Below are 19,269 nucleotides of genomic sequence, written 5' to 3' on the forward strand. Positions count from 1 at the left end.
ATGTATCTACACAGGGAAAAAAAAATCATATCCTTTGGAAATACTTGTATTTCTAGAGCCTGCATATTTTGTCTAAGGATCTTATGTGTTAGCAAAAGCTTTTGGACACCAAGCCCGGAAGGTAAGAGGAACACCTTTCACTGTGGTGTGTGTTTCCTGCTCTTTGGCATTCGTGTGTCTTCTAGATCCATCTTTACTCAGAAGGCGCTCTGCTAGGTGATGCTGCAGCTGTGGTGTAGTCGATGTAATGGTTTCCTTGGGCTGAAACAATTAGAGTGCTGCAGATTTAACCAGTCTGCAATGGAATCTCCTAGAATGGAACTGGAGAGACTTCAAAAAAGGTTACATTCATGCGCTAGTGTCAGCAGAACAAACTAAAGCCATCGAAGACCAGGCAGTAAAGTGTTCACGATTTCCATTCACAAATCTACTTGCTTAGAATTAGGTGGGATAAGTTGAAAGCGTATGTGTACCAGAAATGAACAAAAGCTTTATTCAAAACAGACGTGTCTGTTGGAATGTACCAGGACAAATCATCAGACTGCATTAAACCAGTCAGACTTGATCCCCAGAATTGAAAAAAATTTAATACACATTCTGTGGGTTTTTATAATATCTTTTGGCCCTCTTACTAGTATTTTCAGTTCATAAAAATAGCAGGAAAGTTGAAACTGGCGTAGCGCAATAGGAATATAGCATTTGTTTATTTCCTTCTAAAGCACAAGTGGCACGAACTGCTCGCCAATGCAGTGGCTGTATGACCTCATGTCCTGAAACATCTGCGTGTTGTGCCAAAGGGGTGAAGTCTGGTACAGCAGGTCTAGGGCAGCTTTCTGGGAATGGGCTGTGCTGGTCCCAGTAGTGCTGGGTACTTCCTGTACCAAGGAATGAGTACACGGGTACCTTGCGTTACGTGCATAACCAGGAACAGCCCTTGTGGTTTTCTGTGTATGTGTTTCTTTCTCTTGTCTGCATTTGGAGCACCGTCTTTCAAGCTGTCTTTCCATTCACTTTCACTCCAGATGATTCTGCCTTGAGATCACATTAAAGCCGCCTTTACGTCCTTAATTTTGTGACCTATATCAAGAAGTGAGTCTTTAATTCCCACAGTAGTAAATCTTTGAGTAGAGTATCTGAGCATGCCCAAAGGTGGACTTTTTCCATTCTAGACCAGACGTAAAGATGCAGGAAATGCCTGTTACATACAAAATGACAATCTTCTCTACACACTGCATTTCCAGTAGTTTTGTGTTTTACTAGAATTAATTGCTGTGTTCTTCTCCCAAGCAGAAATATCATGGCATCAGGTTCTCCAAGGTTACTCTGCACACTTAAAACAGTATTAAACCATGCAGCTGGTCAGGTAGTCATTTGTACTGACACGTTTTATTTTCAAATTAAAAGACAGAGCATTGCTTTAAAACTAATCCCACTCCTAAGCAGTATTTGAAGCCAGGTTAGTGGAGGTTTGTATTTCTGTAGCAATTACAGGCTTAGTGAAAGCAGGGGACCTTGCGGCAAGGTACGTGCTGGAGCCCTGCTCAGCCGTTTACCTGTCACGGGACAGATTTTCCCGTGTCACTAACAGCGAGGTTTTCTGTTCAGTCCTGGTCCGGAGCCTGTAGATGGGAGCCCAGGGCCTGCTGGGATGGGGTTTTACACTTGTGCTGTCCTTTTGCCCTTCCACTGAACTCTTTTCATTTCAGTCATGAGCAAACAGTCAGTGCCTGAACTAACAACCCTGCAATCCTCCAAAGCACGCCTCGCTTACAGTACCAAACAAAGGGAGGCCCGCGTGGGCCGGCCCAGGCCAAGGAATGCAGCTTCAGGGTTCTGCTCCATAAATTTAACCAGCACGACAAAAAGGAGATAATATGAGCCTTCGTGATGATCTGAAAGGGGGAGGTTTGTGTCCCATTGATTGCGGTCTGGCCTACTGCCAGGCCCCAAGCCTGACCGACAGTTGAACCATATCGTTAAGGCGTGTAATACAGCTCGAGTCTTGTACAGCAGCCAATGAGTACATATCCAGAGGGCAAAAGTTTATAAAGAGTTGAGGCTGTCCTGTTTAACCCTCTCACACTGCATGTAATATATACTGCTGCCATTCAGAAATAGTCACATTGCTATTAAAAATGTAAACCTTCAGCTTTACTTGGAAAAAAATACACGTGTGTCTGATTTCTAATGTGCAGCAGATTTATAAAGTGATCTGAGAAAAATATGTAAAACTGATTTTTATTTTTTTTATAATTTAACAAAAAAAATCCAACCCGCTTTTTCTTCAGTACTACTTTATCCGTAGTTGCTTTTTTGTTCAGCGATGTCTTCTGGGTTGTTCTACAAACTCTTTCATACAGATGGAGCTATTTATTGCCTTGATGTCACCTCATTTAGCATGTGGCTGGTATTTTTATAGATAATTTTTTCACCTAATGCTGCTGTTAACATGTGGAATGCTCTTTTATCAGTTTTGTAAGTACAGCCAGTCGATTTGAATTGTTCTTGCAATCGCTAACTTTAAAAACCAAAACAAACTTTATGAGTAGCTTTTCGTTAGATGAAGTCGGTGCTCAAGGACTTCGCTGTGCCTCTTGCGGCCTGGGGTGCACCAACTGGAAAGTTTCATAAAGCAGGGTCTGAAGAGAAAACACGTAGAGCCATCACCGTTGGTGTCTCACAGCCCTGGATGCACAGCTAGCAGTGCGTCCTGGTGCGGGGCGGGCGCACGGCCTTGCTGCCTTCCCAGAACGGCGGGAGTGAATACAGAAACGCTCTGTTACGCTCGGAGCGAAGGGACCGTGTTTGCATTTACAACAAACGGTTGCTGCCGGGACCTACAGACACAAGCACAGACCCACCAGCGCTCCATCCCCCACACCGCCCTGCCTGGCAGCAGGCTGCATGCACAAGTCTTAAGACCTCGTCCTGTGCCCCGACGCACGGTAAATGCTGTGGCCTTGGGCACTTTATTCTTCACTAAGGCACGTTCAGCTCATGTTTTTCAGATAGGTGTTTGCAAGAAATCCCTGCTTTTTACATTGAATTGCCAGGTGAACGGGAGCATTTGTCAACACATCTGTGAGACAGGGAATGTTAAGGTGACAGCTGTAATCATCACTGTGGTCAGTACGGGAAGAGTCTGGCAGAAGCTGGGAGCGGAGATGGCAGTGTTAGGTTTGGTAACTTCTTAAGCTTGATGACATGGAAGTGCTTGAACAAGCTGGTTTGCTGCACAGCTGCTCCACTCAGCAGTGGAGCAAGTGCCAGAGGCTGAGGACTGGCTGATGTAAGTGTGGCTGGTGTAAGTGCTGTGCAGCTGTCTAGTATGCAGGCACACACACCTTACACAGATCTTGGATTTGTAATGTGGACATCATCAGGATGTGCCATTTGGGTGAGTGCATCTGCTGGTTTTAAAGGGATTCTTGATACCTTAATTAAGCTCATCTCGCTTCCTTTTGAACTTGGAGCCTGAAGAGGCTGTGTACGATCATAAAACCCAATGAACAGTTTTCAGTTTTGTTTTGATGTTGTATACAAAAGAAAGGGGAAAGGGGGAGAAGAGCTGCATCTCATAAGAACTTGGCAGGAACGGCCTGTGTGATAAACAGTTGCTTCTTCAGCATGCTGTAGTTCTCCTAAAGGTATATCGGGTCAGATAAAGGTCCTTAGCATCTGAGCTGGTAGATCCCTCAAAAAAGGAGGGATTTGACTGTTAGTGGGAGGTTTTAACCCTAGGCACCATTTATGTGCATGTTTCTGCCTGAAACTAGCATTTTGGGAACACATTTAACAAGCACAATATATTCCATGCATTTGCTGGAATAAACGGTGCATATAAGCTTCCTCAGATATGCAGTCAGCAGGGAGCTGTCTGGCTCATGGTTTTACACATTCTTGCATCTAACTGAGATGTTCTAATGCCAAATCCAACACTCGGACTGACTGCACTGCATGTGCATTTTTAACACACCTTAAAAGCATCTGTGTCTGAGGCGGTGAATGAATGCCATCGCGGAGCTGTGCCAGGTCCCTGGGTTCAGGCGTCAAGTCTTCGAGCAGTTACCTGCCTGTGGGGAACAACTGCACCCCCGAAGTCCCGCACTGGGAAGGAGGCAGCTGTAGTTACCCTTTGAAATACGGCGTTAACATCTGCCAGCACAGCCACAGCGGAACATGAACTCTCGCTTGTCACAGGCTTTTCTGAAATTAGGCCCAAGTCATTTAATGCTCTCAGACGCAGAGAACTAGCACATAAAAAATAACGCTGAGTCCCCTTATGCTCAGTAAATTCAGGGGGACATTCAATATTTGAAACAAAGTAAGTATGTCAGTGAGGAAAGAATAATGGGAAGTTTTCAGTATTTTGAAAAGGTCTGATACAAACTACAGATTATATCGGGAACAGCATACGTTTGTATGTTATCCTTATGATCCTGTGGCACGACTGCATCGTCTGTCATTTGTTGCTGTGATGGCTGAACTTTTAGGTTAATTTTTAAGACACATATTGCTTAGCATTTAATTGATTCTGGCGCTTCTGAGGATGCTGTGCACTGTCCGCGTGTTACACGTCTGAGACAAGTACTGTCTTGGTGCTGTGTTTTGTGGAAGTCACGTGCATGGGCTGACGCCACTTACGGAAGGCTGCAGGTGGAATTCCGCACTGAGCTCCCGCAAGTGTAGCAGGTATTGCAGTTGCTGCGCGTTTTATGATAGACGGTGTAAGGCTGTTCCTCCTTTAATTTAGCAGATTAAGTCACTTCTTAATGTCTGAAATGCACTAAAGCCTCTCAGACAAAGCCCTCCCTGTATTTATGAAGCAGACTTTTTCCAGAGCCAAGTAAGTAACAGGTTTGATATTGTTTCTTCAGAATACCGGCAGCAATTGAATTGTTTCATAGGCTTGTATTACCTGCCAATTTTCCTTTGTTTGAACTAAGGTTGTTTTATGATTATTTCAAGGGGATAAAAATTGTTCCCAGGCTGGAAGTCAGTATGCCAAGTTACAGCCCAGAGCAGGCTTTTATCAATAAATTTTATGCAAACCTGAAAAAACAAGTTTATAATGGAAACACTGACAGAATTTGAGCTATACCAGAACCAGTAAGTTACTGCTTTAAACGGGTTGGAATGATGGGGTTGTGAAACTGGAACACCGTTATGAAGGCTGGCAGGTCTGGCAGCAAGAGCTGGGTCTAGGGGAGGAAGATGATAACGTGGGGGAGAGTCCTGCGGCCAGAGAGCTCGGGGGGGCTTACGTGGCTCATGGGCACACAGCGTCTGTCGGCTCGAACGCACGGGGGTGTCGGTGACGGGCAGGCTGTGCAGCAGGTGAAGGCCCTGTGAAGAGCCTCTTCGTTAAGTACTTATTTCAGATGCCAAAATCACATCTCCTTGCACTTACAGCTGTTATTTGTGCAGGATTTGGGGGGTCCCTGCGCAATTCCAATTAAGGATCAAAATCTCTACACACGCCCAAGTTGGGCTCCTTAGTCAGATTGCAGTTGACAGTGCTGCTCTCTTACCAAAAGGACAGATGAAAAATTCCACAAATACACATTTTACATGAAAAGCTGCGGTGATCACTGTGTCAGTCATAGGGTTCTTCCTTGTTGCTTTTTTTCTCTCAGGAGAAGCAGCTCCATTTCCCATAGCTGTTTTACTCTGAATTATTATTCTGGGTGCGATACTGAGGAAACAGAAAGATGTAAATTCGTGTATAATTTTAGAAGTGCAATGTTGTGTTTTCACAGATGATCATCTGTTGATACACAAAGTTTGATACCTTCTGATTTATATTTTGTTAATGTTTTTGTCAAAGCAATCTAGGTGCACTTCAAGGAAATTTGTTAGGTCCAAAAGACACTCAAAAGATGAGTAACAGCTACTGTTCTCAAAACCTGTGTATTTATGCACCTCAGCAAGAACCTGGTATAATCCGGACAGCGTACCTGATGGGGTAAACATGTAGTGGAGGAACAAGGATAAGTAGTTCTGTAAAACATGTAGTTGTTTCTACAAGAGACTTGTTGTTTCTACAAGAAAGAACTTGTAGTTCTTTCAGTCTAAGTTGGTAAATGATTATCACCAATCATACCCGAATGACTTCCTTGTATCAGTGGGTCGGTGATCTGTCTGATTACAAAACTTTTGGCTTAAAACTGGTCAACTGAATCACAAGATTTCTGTGAACTGTTAAGCAAAAGCCAACCAATTAACACTGTTAACTGTTTTTAGTGTGCATACAGCCATCTGAAATGAGATTCTCCAGGGTTCAGCTTTGTCTGAACAGTGAAGAACTGGAGTGTGTGCCTCAACCTTCTGACACCATTTCCAATCTCTTTGTGTCTTCATTCAGCAGCACTCTTCCCTGCTGTGACTAGTAGACGTGAGGGCATTTCTGTCTTGTATTGCCTTTGTGTGCTTATTAAAAAAGAATCAGCAAATCTGTTGAGTGCTTGTTTAATGTAACACAGATGTGGGCACACCACCGTTCATTCTGCTTTACAAATATTCAGCTTTTTATATTTCATCAGTGTTGCTTATTATTTACAGAACGTAACTTGAGACAGTAGAACAAATTTTTAGATTAAAAAAATCAAGTTGTGTGGAATGTTTTTAGCTGTCCAGACCAAACAGACCAGTTTGCCAAGGGGGTGACTAACTAAATCGATGTAATTTATGCTTGTGCTAGTGGCATTTAGTGAAAAGCAGCTGACCTTCTTATCACTGAGACAGGAATTACCTTTTATCACCAGGATGAACGTTTTGGCAGGAGGAGCAGTGGGGCAGTAAGCACCGTACTCTTAAGTACTTCTTCCATTTAAAAACAAAAATGAAAACCAGCCACAACCAAACCCACAACTCGGAAATTGCTAGGCCTTCCAGAAATTCACTGTGGTGCCTAGTTCTGTTGGAAACAGTTTCCCAGTTGGAAACCCGTGTTCGCTGGTGTTCCCAAGGCTCAGGCCTGACTACGAGGCCCTGCGCTGTCCTTGCAGATACCCCTTACGGTACTGCAGGACATGAGAGAAAACAGCGCGGCTGAACCTTTATCTGAAAGGTGCTTAATGTAAAAGCCATTATGCAGTGGTGTTGCTCACTCCCATACGGATGGTTGGCTAACCTCCCTCAATCTGTGACAGGAAAGTAAAAAGTTATTGATTGGTCGATAGTTAATTAAAAACTACATTATGCTTCAGACATTCACTCTTTAAACTTGTCAACAGAAGCTACAGGTGCTGTAGAGTGCTAGGAGCCAATGGGGGATTCCTGGATCACCGAAATTTTGCCATTTTACTGCTTTTGGAAGTCAGGAAGTAGGACAAGCAGCAAGATGCGAATTACACTGGTTGGAAACCTGTAATTTCTTTGGAAATTTGCCTCATCTTTTTGTGTTTCATGAAGGCAAATACATACTTTTGTTTACTACTGTGTAAGAATCTAATGGGTAAACCAGGCAGTTATTTCTTCTCCTCTGGTGCGGGTTCAGAATGGTAACAATACTGTCATGTAACTGTGCCTGGTACAGGTGAACCCTGTTTATATCTGAAAAATCTAAGGGGCAGGAGAGGTGACTTGCTCTGGAGTCATAGTGCTTAACAGTGACTTCTAACCACTGCATACAGCTGTTATTCGGTGGGATAATGTCAAGTTATACATAGGTGGTGGAAGTCACCTATTTACCTGGTGTTTAGTTTATTCTGATTCAGGGAAGTGCTACTAATGGAAGAATGAATACGGCTTTAAGACATTGTACATTTTGCAAATGAGGAAAACTGAGTACCTTTATGCAGCAAACTGCAGTTTTCATACTGGCGTTTTTTAGCTTAGATGCATAACGCTGTAATTAACTAATGGGCGTCTAATCAAAAGCAGCAGCAGTGTAGCAGGACAGGTAAAGCAGTGAGAACATCTGTCAGCAGAGGTAAAACTGAAAATTTGACTGGTCACATTTAATGACATACTGGCACTATTAATGACAACATTTGTTACGGTTTCTTAAGCCCTTGCTCTGTTTCACATTCTTTTAGTTGGAGAATTTCCACTTTTCATTTCATCCTCCCTGCTGACAAACTGACTTTCCATCTTAGCATAACCATAGTTCAGCTGAAGTGAAGTCAAGAGCTTTTTGTCTTTCCTGAAATTTCTCTCAAAGAGGATCAGGGGTAAGCACTACTCTGAGCCACTGTAATTTGTTGTGCAGATCAGGGATGTAATAATCTCATTAACAAAATCAGAACTTACCAGGTAGCCATAATGCATTAAAAATATAAATTGGCTTGTTTTTCTCCACTGTGCTGGAAAGCCAGTATCTTTGGCTTCTATACCTTGTTTGCAAAATACCTTGTTGATACCAGACAGAGCAGTAACAGCCAAAACAGAGGCCAGTCACCCAACGGGAGAGCAGCAAAGATGGTATTAATTCATTAGTGACATGTAGGAGATTCTGTTCCAGTAACATTTACTGCAGCCAAGAAGGGAAGGGGCAAAAAAAAAAAAAAAAATCATCACCATTAAAAGTCAAGGGTGTCAGAGGCTCAAAGGAGAACAAATTTTAAAATGGTGGATGGGTTTCCAGCCTGGGGCAGGACTGCTGAAAGGGAAAGGTGACAAAGAATCAAGGCTCCAGAGAGAACATCTGCAGAAAGCAAAGCTTACGAGGCAAGTACTCCTGTGTGCTATTGCCAAGCAGCTTAGACAGAAAATGCGTTGTTAAACAGGACTTTTTCCCTGTCTTTTGATCACAAATGATAGCAGCAGTTCATTGTACAGGATCTTTACAAAGAATCAAGATAGGAAATGGAGAGCACTGGTCAAAAATGGTACGTTTGCCTTGGAAAATTACTAACAGCAGTAGCCTGAGAGAGATATGAAAAAGCATGCAGCAGCAGACCCAGTGATGCTGCTGGGAACGGACAGAGATTAAAGCATGGCTAGGCAGTCTGTAACACAAGTCTTCAGGGGTAGGGCGTTCCAAAAGCTTAAAGGAATTCGGAATATTATTTTTTAACAGAATACTGTTAAGGGAGGAACCTAGCCTGCAGTTTTTTAGCACTGTGGCCAGTATCAACCTCTGATGCCTGTTAGGCCACACATATGTGTCTTTTCTGTCTTGGGTCTTTTTTTTTTTTATTTATTTATTACTGTCATTTTTTTAATAGACACCCAAGAAAGGTAAAGTATGTTAAACCCTACTACAGAGACTCCAATTAACCGTGGATTTTTATTTTGTCTTAACTGCATGTTCCTATTTCTAGAACCTTCAGTTCTCAAACTACTGACACTGTCCATCAGCGTGAGCTCTAGGTTGATGCACTCTTATTTTCTGTAGGAAAGTGAGAAGAAACAGTCCAATCAGTAAAACTCTGCTGATAAATAGATCCCAAAATCTGCAGACATTATACTCAGTTCAGGTTGCTTCTTCCTATTAATTTAGCACAATGCCCCTTAATTGCAGAATAAACCTGGGAGACATTTCTTTGAAATGTAAAACCATATGAGCAGACACCACGCCTTCCAGATCAAGAACTACAGAATCCACATGCTGCATTTGTGAAGCCCTTGTATTTTTAAAGGCTTCGTCACACCTTGTATTTCCAAATAAGTAAAACTTTGTGTGCTGACAGTTGAAGTGGAAGGAAGAGCGCTGCTGTTGCGCTCATTTTTCTGCATCTATTTTGCATGTAGGACCCAGGCGGAGAGAGTGAGAAAGCCACGCTGCTGCAGAGGACCTCAAGGGCTCTTGCCCCGCTATTTGGAAAGTCAAGCGGAAGGACAAGAACAGCTGTTCAAGCTGACTGACAACATCCAAGATGAGTTGTAAGTACTGACTTAAAGTATTTTAAGTAGTTCTGTTTGCTGGCATCGTATCTTCCATGTCTTTGGGGAAGAGGGACTAAAAACTGCTTCACACGCGCACACGCATGCAGTTAGTTTTCTCCTGGTACCCATGAGCAGCACAGCGTGAGCACCTGATGACTTCCACAGTGGCCTGCCCGGTGGCTGTATGCAAGTGTCACTGCAGGTGCCACAGGTTCACTTGTCGCTTACTGCCTTTGATCACACATCATGTAGAGGCTGTGGAAGAGTCGGAGCCTTGGTCTGTTGACTCCTCCTCCTGTTAATGTCCATGGTCCCCTTCTGTCATTACAAAAGATGAAATCTCAGTAAGTTTCCAAGTAATCGCTAGCCCACACACGATACGTGTCCAACCCTCCACGTGCACTGACAAAACAAGCGCTTGTTTCAAGCCTGTGCTCTCCTTCCTCTGTAACATCTGTACAGGCAGAACCAGTGCCTCTTCCCTTACCTTCTATTTCTCACAGCCCAAAGCCTGGGAGAGTGGCTAGTGAGAGCGGTACCTGAGCCACCAACAGGCACACAATGCGTCAGAGGTGGCTCTGGTTTACATGGGAGAGAAGCTGACTTGGGATACTATGGTGGTACATGTTATTCCTAAGCTGCAGCTGTTAATGACCAAAATAACCTGCAAAATATTTACATTTTTTTCTCCAGAAAAGTCAATACCGAGTAATTTGAATGAGTAATACGCTCAGGGTGCACCTACATTTGAGTGCCCTGGATATGGGTTCATGAAAGCAAGTGAAAACAGCTATTAGTGGTCAGGTCTGAAAACATGAAAAAAAAAAACCCCACCTACAGAGTGAATGCATGGGAAGACCCTTGTACGTGTTTCTGTCTCTGAACTTGGCACTGGTGTGGCTGCACCTTGAACACCGAGTTCAGCTCTGGCCCCTCGCCGCAGGAGGGACATCAGGCGCTGGAGCGTGTCCAGAGCCGGGCAGCGGGGCTGGGGCACCTCTCCGGTGGGGAGCTGGGGGGGTTCAGCCTGCAGAGAAGGGGGCTCAGGGGGACCCTCTCGCTCCCTGCAGCTGCCTGACGGGAGCGGGTAGCGAGGGGGGGTCGGGCTCTGCTCCCAGGTGACAAGCAACAGGACAAGAGGGAACGGCCTCAACTTGCACCAGGGGAGGGTCAGGTTGGGCATTAGGAAAAACATCTTCACCGAAAGGGCTGTCAAGCGCTGGGACCGGCTGTCAGGGAGCTGGGGGGGTCACCACCCCCGGGGCGCTTAAAAGATGCGTGGATGTGGCGCTTGGGGACATTCTTTAGCGGTGGGCATGGCAGTGCCGGTTAACGGTTGGACTCTGTGAGCTTTAAGGCCTTTTCCAACCTGAACAATTCTGTGATTGTACGGGAGATGTCAGTTTGTTAGATTGGGGTCGTAAGGCGTAATTCATTACTTAACCTGCTCTCCACCACAGCTACCTGAACAGCTGTTTTCAGTGGAGAGTGTAGGACACTGTGTTTTGCATCTATCATCCGTCAGAGTATCTGCCAAGGCAAAGCAGTGAGAACCACGAGGTGAGGCTCGTGGGGAGGTACCAGCTCAGCACCTTCATCTCACCCGCATCAGTGGTCACTGAACCCACAGGCCGCTCCAGCACTCGAGCTTCTACCCTCAGCTGCCTGGGAGGAAGAGCCTGTGTACTGGTGTATCTGCCACTTGCGGCCCTGTGATCTTATGCTGTCGTTATCCTGGTTTCATCTCGTTTAAGGGTCTTCATGCATATACAGTCTGGCTGTTCAGGAGGGAGAATTTAAAGAGCGCAATTTGTGACTAGAAAACGTTGTCAGCTTTTTGCAAGTGTACTCCATAAGCAGATCAGTGGGCTTTTGTCATCGAGTCACGCTGTTCATTCACTGTGACTTTCACCATTAGGAACATCATTCAACAAGAAAACAGTGTTTCTTGTCATGGAAAATAAGTACAAAATTATGCCTCTGACTTTTATCCTAGTATCATAATCAGAAACACATTTAAAGACCTGATTATTTGCATATTTTCCTTCAGAGTTAAATCCATAAAAGGGGGTTTAATACCTTGCTCTACTGTTCTAACTAAATGTTTCCACATTTTTTTCCAGTTAGGCTCGCTGTTTCACTTCTGGAAAATATTGTGTAATTACTTCCTGATGTTGTTAAAAAACCCACAGATTCTCCAGAGATCTGGTTGCTTCTACTTTGTTCTACTGGATCATGTTTCATTTAATTTTTAGTTTTATTAATTTGAGATCTTTCTAATAGTGTAGAAGTATGGGTTTAAAAAAAAAGTACTATCTTGAAGTAGTATCTTAAAAGGTTCAATACCCATTTTGAGAACTAGGCACAGAGAAGAAAGCAAGAGTTGGCAAGAGAAAATGGGTAATGATGCATGACTCAAACTTAGAACACAATGTAGAACTTGAACTACAAATTAGCTAATGTTTCTGTGCTTCACCATTAAATCACTGACCTCTGTTTCCATACATGACACCAGTAAAAATCGTGCATGGAACATTAAATATATAACCTGTTGTTCTTATGAAAAAAAAAATGAACCCAAACTCTGATCACCCAGTTCTTTCCACCAAACTTTGCAGTGGCTTTCAGTGCTCCAGTTCTCTCTGTGGATGTCCCTCATACCGCGTGCTGTGACACCCTGCGTTGGGGAATAGGTGTTCTGCTTTTGTGGGTGTACAGACCCCTCTCAGGTTTCTCAGCATCGCTGTGACAATTGCAAAGCACAGCGATACAGTATTGGGGGTTTCTGATAATCGCCTTTTCATCTCCTTTCCCTGCTGGGAAAGTAGCAAAGCAAAGCAAGGTGCCAGCAAGCTTCCTCTGGTTCCACTCCTAGTGGAGCCTGACCCCAGTCAGAGCTGGGATCTCTGTAAAACGCTGTACTTGCTTTCATCTGCCTGGCCTAAGGAACAAGGCTATTATTCTGCAGACCATAATGCTGCTCTATTTTAAAATTAAGTTTTCTATGACACTTCATAAAAAATACCACTCTCCATCCTACTTAACTAACTTCAAAGACAAAACCTTGCCCCAAAGTGTTTCAACTCTGATGGAAAACTGAGGGGCAATTGGTAGTTTCAGTAACTGCTAACATTGCTTTTCACCTAGGTTTTTTTAAGGCAAAATACACATTTTTGTCCATTTTGTTTTACTTAAAGGAACACAATTCAATTATCCTATCCCATAGTTTTATCCAAGGTTAGAGCTGGGCAAAGTACATTACAGGCTTTTTGTATTAGAATGGCTGTGCTTTTCTCAGCGCTTCGATGAAATGTAAGTTGTTGACTGCAGTAAGCGTGTGTGCCTTTCCCAGATTTAGGGACCTAAGGGCATTTGTCTGCTGCCGTGGCCGGGAGGCGTAGGGCAGGGAAAAGACCATTTCAGTTCAGAGTACCATCTTTCAGAAGACTAGTATTAGAAAATTACTGGGATTATTCTTCTATACCACAGAAAGAAACTGTGATCTGACCTCTTGATATATTTTTGGCTATTAAGATTCTATTTATAGCTCTGGGTTTATTTGGATATAGCTCAGAGTAATTTGTGCAAAGTGTTACTTAAATGGTAAAGCCGACAGTAATTTTGGAGATGGTAAGCTTTTCTTATCTGCCAAAAAACCCTCTCAGTACTGACAAAGTACTGTCAAAGATTGCGGTGTATTTTGCAGAATGTATTTGGACAACAGCAGCCAGATTTGTACAAGCAACAGTTCAGAAAATAGTAATTTTGAACCTACCTGACAGCATGAGGATCTTAGTTTTACAGACACGCTTCTGCTGCTGGGGGTTATTGGCACAGCATCATTACTCTGTTTAGCACACACAGTCATGATCTCATCCTCACTTTTCTGAATTTTTCAGCATTTTAGAAAACCCACTAATGAGGTTCAGAGGTTCATTTCAGTAGTAACTCAGAAGTGGGGGAGAAGCATCTGTGTGTGAAATATCTATTTCATGTTTGCATTCCTTACTGTTATTCTTTTACACATCAATCTTTTCAGCCATCATAATTCTCAATATTCTTAACTCACTCTTCTCTACCTCTACTATTCATCACTCAGGCTAATCTCTCTGGGGAAACCTGCTTGCTGCTTAACCTTTCACCCCAGTGTTAAACAGCTAATTTCTCTTTCTAGCTGTGACTCGGGCAGCAGGTTAAACTTGGTTTTTGTTTTTAAAGGCAAGGGAGGTGTGTGGTAAAAGGAAGCACAGTAGGTTTACAGTGTATGGAAGGATAATGCTCTTGTCATAAATGTCTGCAAACCTTTCAGGTATCAGCAGTGAAACTGAAGTTAGTTACAATTACAATGCAGTATTAGGACTTGCAGTGTTCCAAGGCAAGGAAATTACTCTTTGTAAGCCTTATTAAAGGGTATTTTTATATGCCCTTTTAATGTTCAAAGCTAGAAGCCAGGCATTTAGTGCTAATATTTGATTTACAGCATGATTTTTTTAACTGGGTGAGAGGGTACTTCATCAGCTTGATTTTTAGAAGAGTTTAAATTAAATACAGATGAATTGTACATGTTACACTACTAATTTTTCTGAAAGACTTCTAAAGGTCACTGAAAGCATTAACAGGTGAAGACACTGGTTCGTTTACTATTTTTAGCTTCAAGTGAGTAATTTTTCTTTTTTTCTTCTTCACAGCTTCATAGCAGCAGAGAACATAGACAGCTACTGTGTTCTCATTTCATCTAAAGCTGTGTATTTCCTGAAGAGTGGTGATTACACAGACCGCGAGGCCATCTTCCTAGAAGTCAAGTATGACGATCTCTACCACTGCCTTGTTTCAAAAGACCATGGGAATGTGTACATACAGTTGACGAAGAAAGCTGTCAATACAAGCAGTGGTGTAGCAATGCCAGGCCCATCACAACAGAAGCCAATGGTAAGGATCTAGCACCTATTGTTTCATTCATGCAGGGTTTCTTTTCCCCTTTATGCTTGTACTGGTGCTGGAAGTGTTTGTGGTCATTAGTGTTTGGTTTCCTGTGCTGGGTAACAATGAAAACTTTGTTCTGGTAGCAGTGGAAATAGCTGCTGCCGAAAAGGTTTAGGTGACAGTAGAACTTGCTTCCTGCACTCCTGAGAAAAGCTGAAGGCAAAATCTAAAATATTGCTGCAGGCAGAAAAGTTACCGTAGGAAATGTGTGTTTACCTGAGGAGGGCTTTTAACTTTAACATACATACATGAAGCTTAAGTACTTTGCTGTCTATTTACGCTAGTTTTCTCCTCCTAGACATAGTATTTTTTTACTCCAAAGTATCTAAGATTGGAAAGAGTGTTTATGTCATGCACATAAAAGTTAATCAGAACTCTCACTTCTAAAAACCCATTGCAGGAGTTTTTTGCTTCATTACAGTAGTTGCTCAGGGGTCTGTTTTACGGGCAAGGTTACAAGCTCACCCCTGACCCAAGTCAGTTTACATTCCAAACAGACAAGCCAGATAAAAGGTAGAAGGGGAAGCAAAGGAAATCAAATATTGTGATGTTTTACTCTCATCCTAAAATACCTACTTCTATTTACCCATCTCTTTCTCTCTCACCTCTCCCTTACTTCAGCCTCAGCACTGAAAAAGAATCTCTGCTGAAACATTTCTGTTCCTCACAGACTTCAAACCTAATCCCTTCACTAACTGAAGTTAATACAAAATACATACATTTTGCTTTAGACAACAGCAGTACCACATTAAGAAAAACTGCATTTCTTTTTGCAGGTGAAAGTGAAATCTGAAGTTCTTGCAGTAAAGCTATCTCAAGAAATAAACTATGCAAAAAGCCTTTATTATGAACAACAGCTTATGTTGAGACTCAGTGAAAATCAAGAACAATTAGAGCTGGACTCTTGAAGCCTCTCCCTTACTGCCAGAGTGAACTGCAAGGATCAGGCCGGAGCTGGTGGTGTTCTGTACCTAGAGAAAGTACCCCATAGGAAGGAAATAAATACGATTGTAGTATTTAGCTAAATGGAATCACTGTGCATAAGAAAACAAGTGAGGTGGGCTTTTTCTTTTTTTAAAAAGAAAAAGTCATTAGTTGTATAGCAAAGATGTAGCTGAAATGCATTTGGTTCTGGGAGAAGCCCTGTATTTTGCTGATGTGTATATATGTAAAAGTGTTTCATGTAAATAAGAAAGTACAGACCAGGGCGTTGGTATAAATAGCAGTCTGTTTACTGTGTAAAGAAATTATAGGAGCTATACTGAGTCTTACTGCACTACCTGAAACTAGCCATTCTCTCTTTCTTTTCTTGAGAAAGCGGATATCTGCAGTGCAGAAATGCAGATAAAAGTTTAAAATAAAATTAAAGAATTAATTGCAGCTGTTGGAGCACAGACACCTGGTAGTTTGGAGCTTTAACACTGTGATCAGGGTGCATCGTTTGGCGTTGTTTTTTGGGGTTTTGGGTTTTTTTCTTAAATCACTAGCACAGCTAAAGGCACGTGTACCTAGTGTTCCACTGAAATTTCATAGTTTGTTAACAAAAAGAATTGCATTTTGTTAAATACTGCAGTGAGGACTCACTAATTCAGTTATGTTTTTTAAATATTAGAAAACAAGACGCTGATTCTGAACACAGCACTCAAACCTAAGCAATGTCTGCACCTCTAAAGGTCTCTGCTTCTAAGTTGTTTTAATACTAGTTCAAGTGAGCAGCCTTGGAAATGGAAATCTTTAACTTCAGTTTTTTCCTTCACTTGGACTAAGTGTATATAGTTGGCTGGCTAGTATGGAATTCTGCTAGCACTGGAAATGCTGGGTGGGGGGGAGAGGAAACCACTGCATCATTTGTATTTGTGACAACCTCTTCAAAATTAAACTTTTTGAAATAATTAACATGTTTTTTCAGATGTTGTACATCCAATCAGTATTTGTCTCGATTGACTGGAACCATGCTGCAGATTGAGGCATGAGCGTACTTACATACCCTACTCGCAGGAACTAGGGACCTCCTTTTCGTGCCTGCTCCCTGGCGAGTTCAGCCACAGTGCTGAATGGCTGCACAGGGTTTACGTGTGAACACACAACCTTCCTGTAACTGCTGAGTAACCGATGTTCTAAAAGCATTATTTTGTAAACCTTTGAGTCAAAGTAAGGCATCCACTACAGCTTTACTTTCAACTCAGTTTACCTTTTAATACCCTTTCCTAAAGGCATACGGGAATATTTTTAAACTGCAGGTTAGAATTAAACCAGTTCTCAACTCCTGTGAAGCAGAAGGTAGAGAATTATTGTGTAAGGAAAAAAAACCTGACATCAGTGGATGTGTGTATGATCTGTGACTGGAAATCAAAATCCGTAAAGGTCCATGACACAAATGAAACTGATATAACGCACCACTTTTGTATACTTCTCTGTGTAATTTTTAAGTAAAATGTAGAACTCGAGTGTATTGACTCAGCAGTGCTTTAACATGCCGCTCCTGCTGGACTCTGCTACCAGACTCCCTGCTTCTCTTCCCCTGTAAAATTCTTTTTTAATGCAGCAAATATCTAGCTGCTGAAGGTGGTAAGTACGGGGGAAGGAAAATAAAGTAGTTTATTGCTCTGTGTTGAGAATTTACAGAAGAATGACTTGAATACTTAAGTTTTATAAACACTAGATAAGGAGCTGAGATGCAAACACATTTGAAAAATAGTTTGACAATACACACTTGGAGTTACCTGAACTCTTAATTTGCGTATTTGCTTATTTCTTTTGGACTGTGGTTAACCTGTTTGTTTGACTGTTGTTGATCATAATTAAACAGAACATTATTTAAATCTTTGAAAAGTGTACCCACTGATCATGGGCTACACCTGGCCCAGGTATGTCATGGTGCTGAGCCCCCCGGACAGCGATGGGCGGCTGAAGTTGCTCCACCGTCTCCCGGGAAGGTTTTCTCTGAGGGGCGCACACAGTGCTGATCACAAGGCATGATGTACAGCCTGGAAGCTGCACACTGCCTCGTTTAGCATTCCAGAACAAACTGAATCAGAACTTTTTTTTTAAAGCACAAATGATGTTATTGGTTGCTGTAACCCAACTATTTTTATATAATTTCAGAACTCTTACTGTGGACTTCCTATTGCTATTGGCACTACTAACATTATTACTCAGTGAATAAATATAACTTTCTGATTCCAGGAGCCATACTCAAAAATAGTTTTCAGAGGATGTTGAGAGTAAGTTCAAGTCTCCAGCCTTCACTCAAACTCTTAAGCACTCAAACACAAGCTGTAAGCAGACAAAGACAACATCATAGTTCCATTTACCAAATTCTGAGCCTTCTGAAGACAGTACGCTTACCACACTCAGCCTGGTTTCACTGGAGGAGGTGTGACCGCTGCAGCAATGAAAGCGGATTCAGTCTTCAAATTGCAGAAGCTGGGGAGGAAAAAAAATTCACTGATGAGAGACAGCAGCAGAGCTTCCTCCCCCTGCCCACTGTCTTCAGCACACAGCCAATACAATTTAGGGAAGACAATGCTTTTTTATGCCTTTTTGCTCAAGTCTTTATAAAAAGCTGTTCACCTTCACACTCTATTTAATAAAGATTAAATAACCCATCAACAATGCCGGTAGTATTTCAAAAACGCTGTAACCCATGCAGTGATGTGCTGAGGTAGAAGTACTTTGCTTTAGCCTGTTAGCTCTGGGTTTACCTGTATTTTGCTGAGAACTGTACAACTTGTTCTCTGCCTACCCTGACCAACTTTGTGTTCTTGCTGGAGTTGCTGCTGAAGAAATCTAAAATTAAGATTATTGACATAAGATAATTCTGGAAAAGTGCAATAAACTTATTCCACCTACGCTCTTGACGTGTCCTTGCTTGCAAAACCATTAATTATGTGCAGGAACAGAAAATGACTGTAGAGGACAGGAATGACTAATTGCCTAAGGTAGACACATGCCTCTTCAGTGGCTGAACAGCCCTCAAGACTGTCCTTACATCACACAATTCTGACGTTTGAGGTAAACCTGGACAATCCCCTGGAATGCTGGTTGTTGCTGCATCAAACCCAGACTTACACTGTGTTTCTCTTGTTTCTCTGACCTGGGCACTCAGAAAATCTGCATTTGCAATGGTCTAGTGTTCCACAAGTCATTCAGGAGCAGGAAATACAGATGCTAAGTTGCTTAAACTTCAAAGAAAAAGCACATCTTTGTAAAGCAAAAATCCAGACATCTTTCTCACACAGCTGGATGACCAGCAAGGCTGATACAGACTTCTGTGCTACAGGAACACCTCACAGTACATGTCACCTACCCATGCTATACAGTGCCACACTACGCTTCCAAAAAAAATAATAAAAGCACTTTCGGTAATAATATAATTTTATGCAGGAAACATGCATCCTAGTATTTTTTTAACGCTTACCCAGACCCATGCATTCTGCTGTCACTAAAATGAGA

General features: G+C 42.4%; 1 protein-coding gene across 7 annotated transcripts in view; it reads left to right on the plus strand.

The window, feature by feature from the left end:
- Positions 1–18,665, plus strand: part of VPS13D (vacuolar protein sorting 13 homolog D) — a 107,461-nt gene extending 88,796 nt beyond the window's left edge. For all 7 annotated transcript variants that reach the window (XM_040586658.1, XM_040586659.1, XM_040586656.1 and 4 more), the window contains 3 exons: positions 9,697–9,828; positions 14,520–14,760; positions 15,591–18,665. In XM_040586658.1, the coding sequence (XP_040442592.1) occupies positions 9,697–9,828; positions 14,520–14,760; positions 15,591–15,722 (505 nt within the window). In that variant the 3' untranslated portion in view covers positions 15,723–18,665. The remainder of the gene's footprint in view (positions 1–9,696; positions 9,829–14,519; positions 14,761–15,590) is intronic.
- Positions 18,666–19,269: the final 604 nt, after the last annotated feature.

Source organism: Falco naumanni, chromosome 3, assembly GCF_017639655.2.
Source record: "Falco naumanni isolate bFalNau1 chromosome 3, bFalNau1.pat, whole genome shotgun sequence".
In the NCBI taxonomy this organism is placed as follows: domain Eukaryota; kingdom Metazoa; phylum Chordata; class Aves; order Falconiformes; family Falconidae; genus Falco; species Falco naumanni.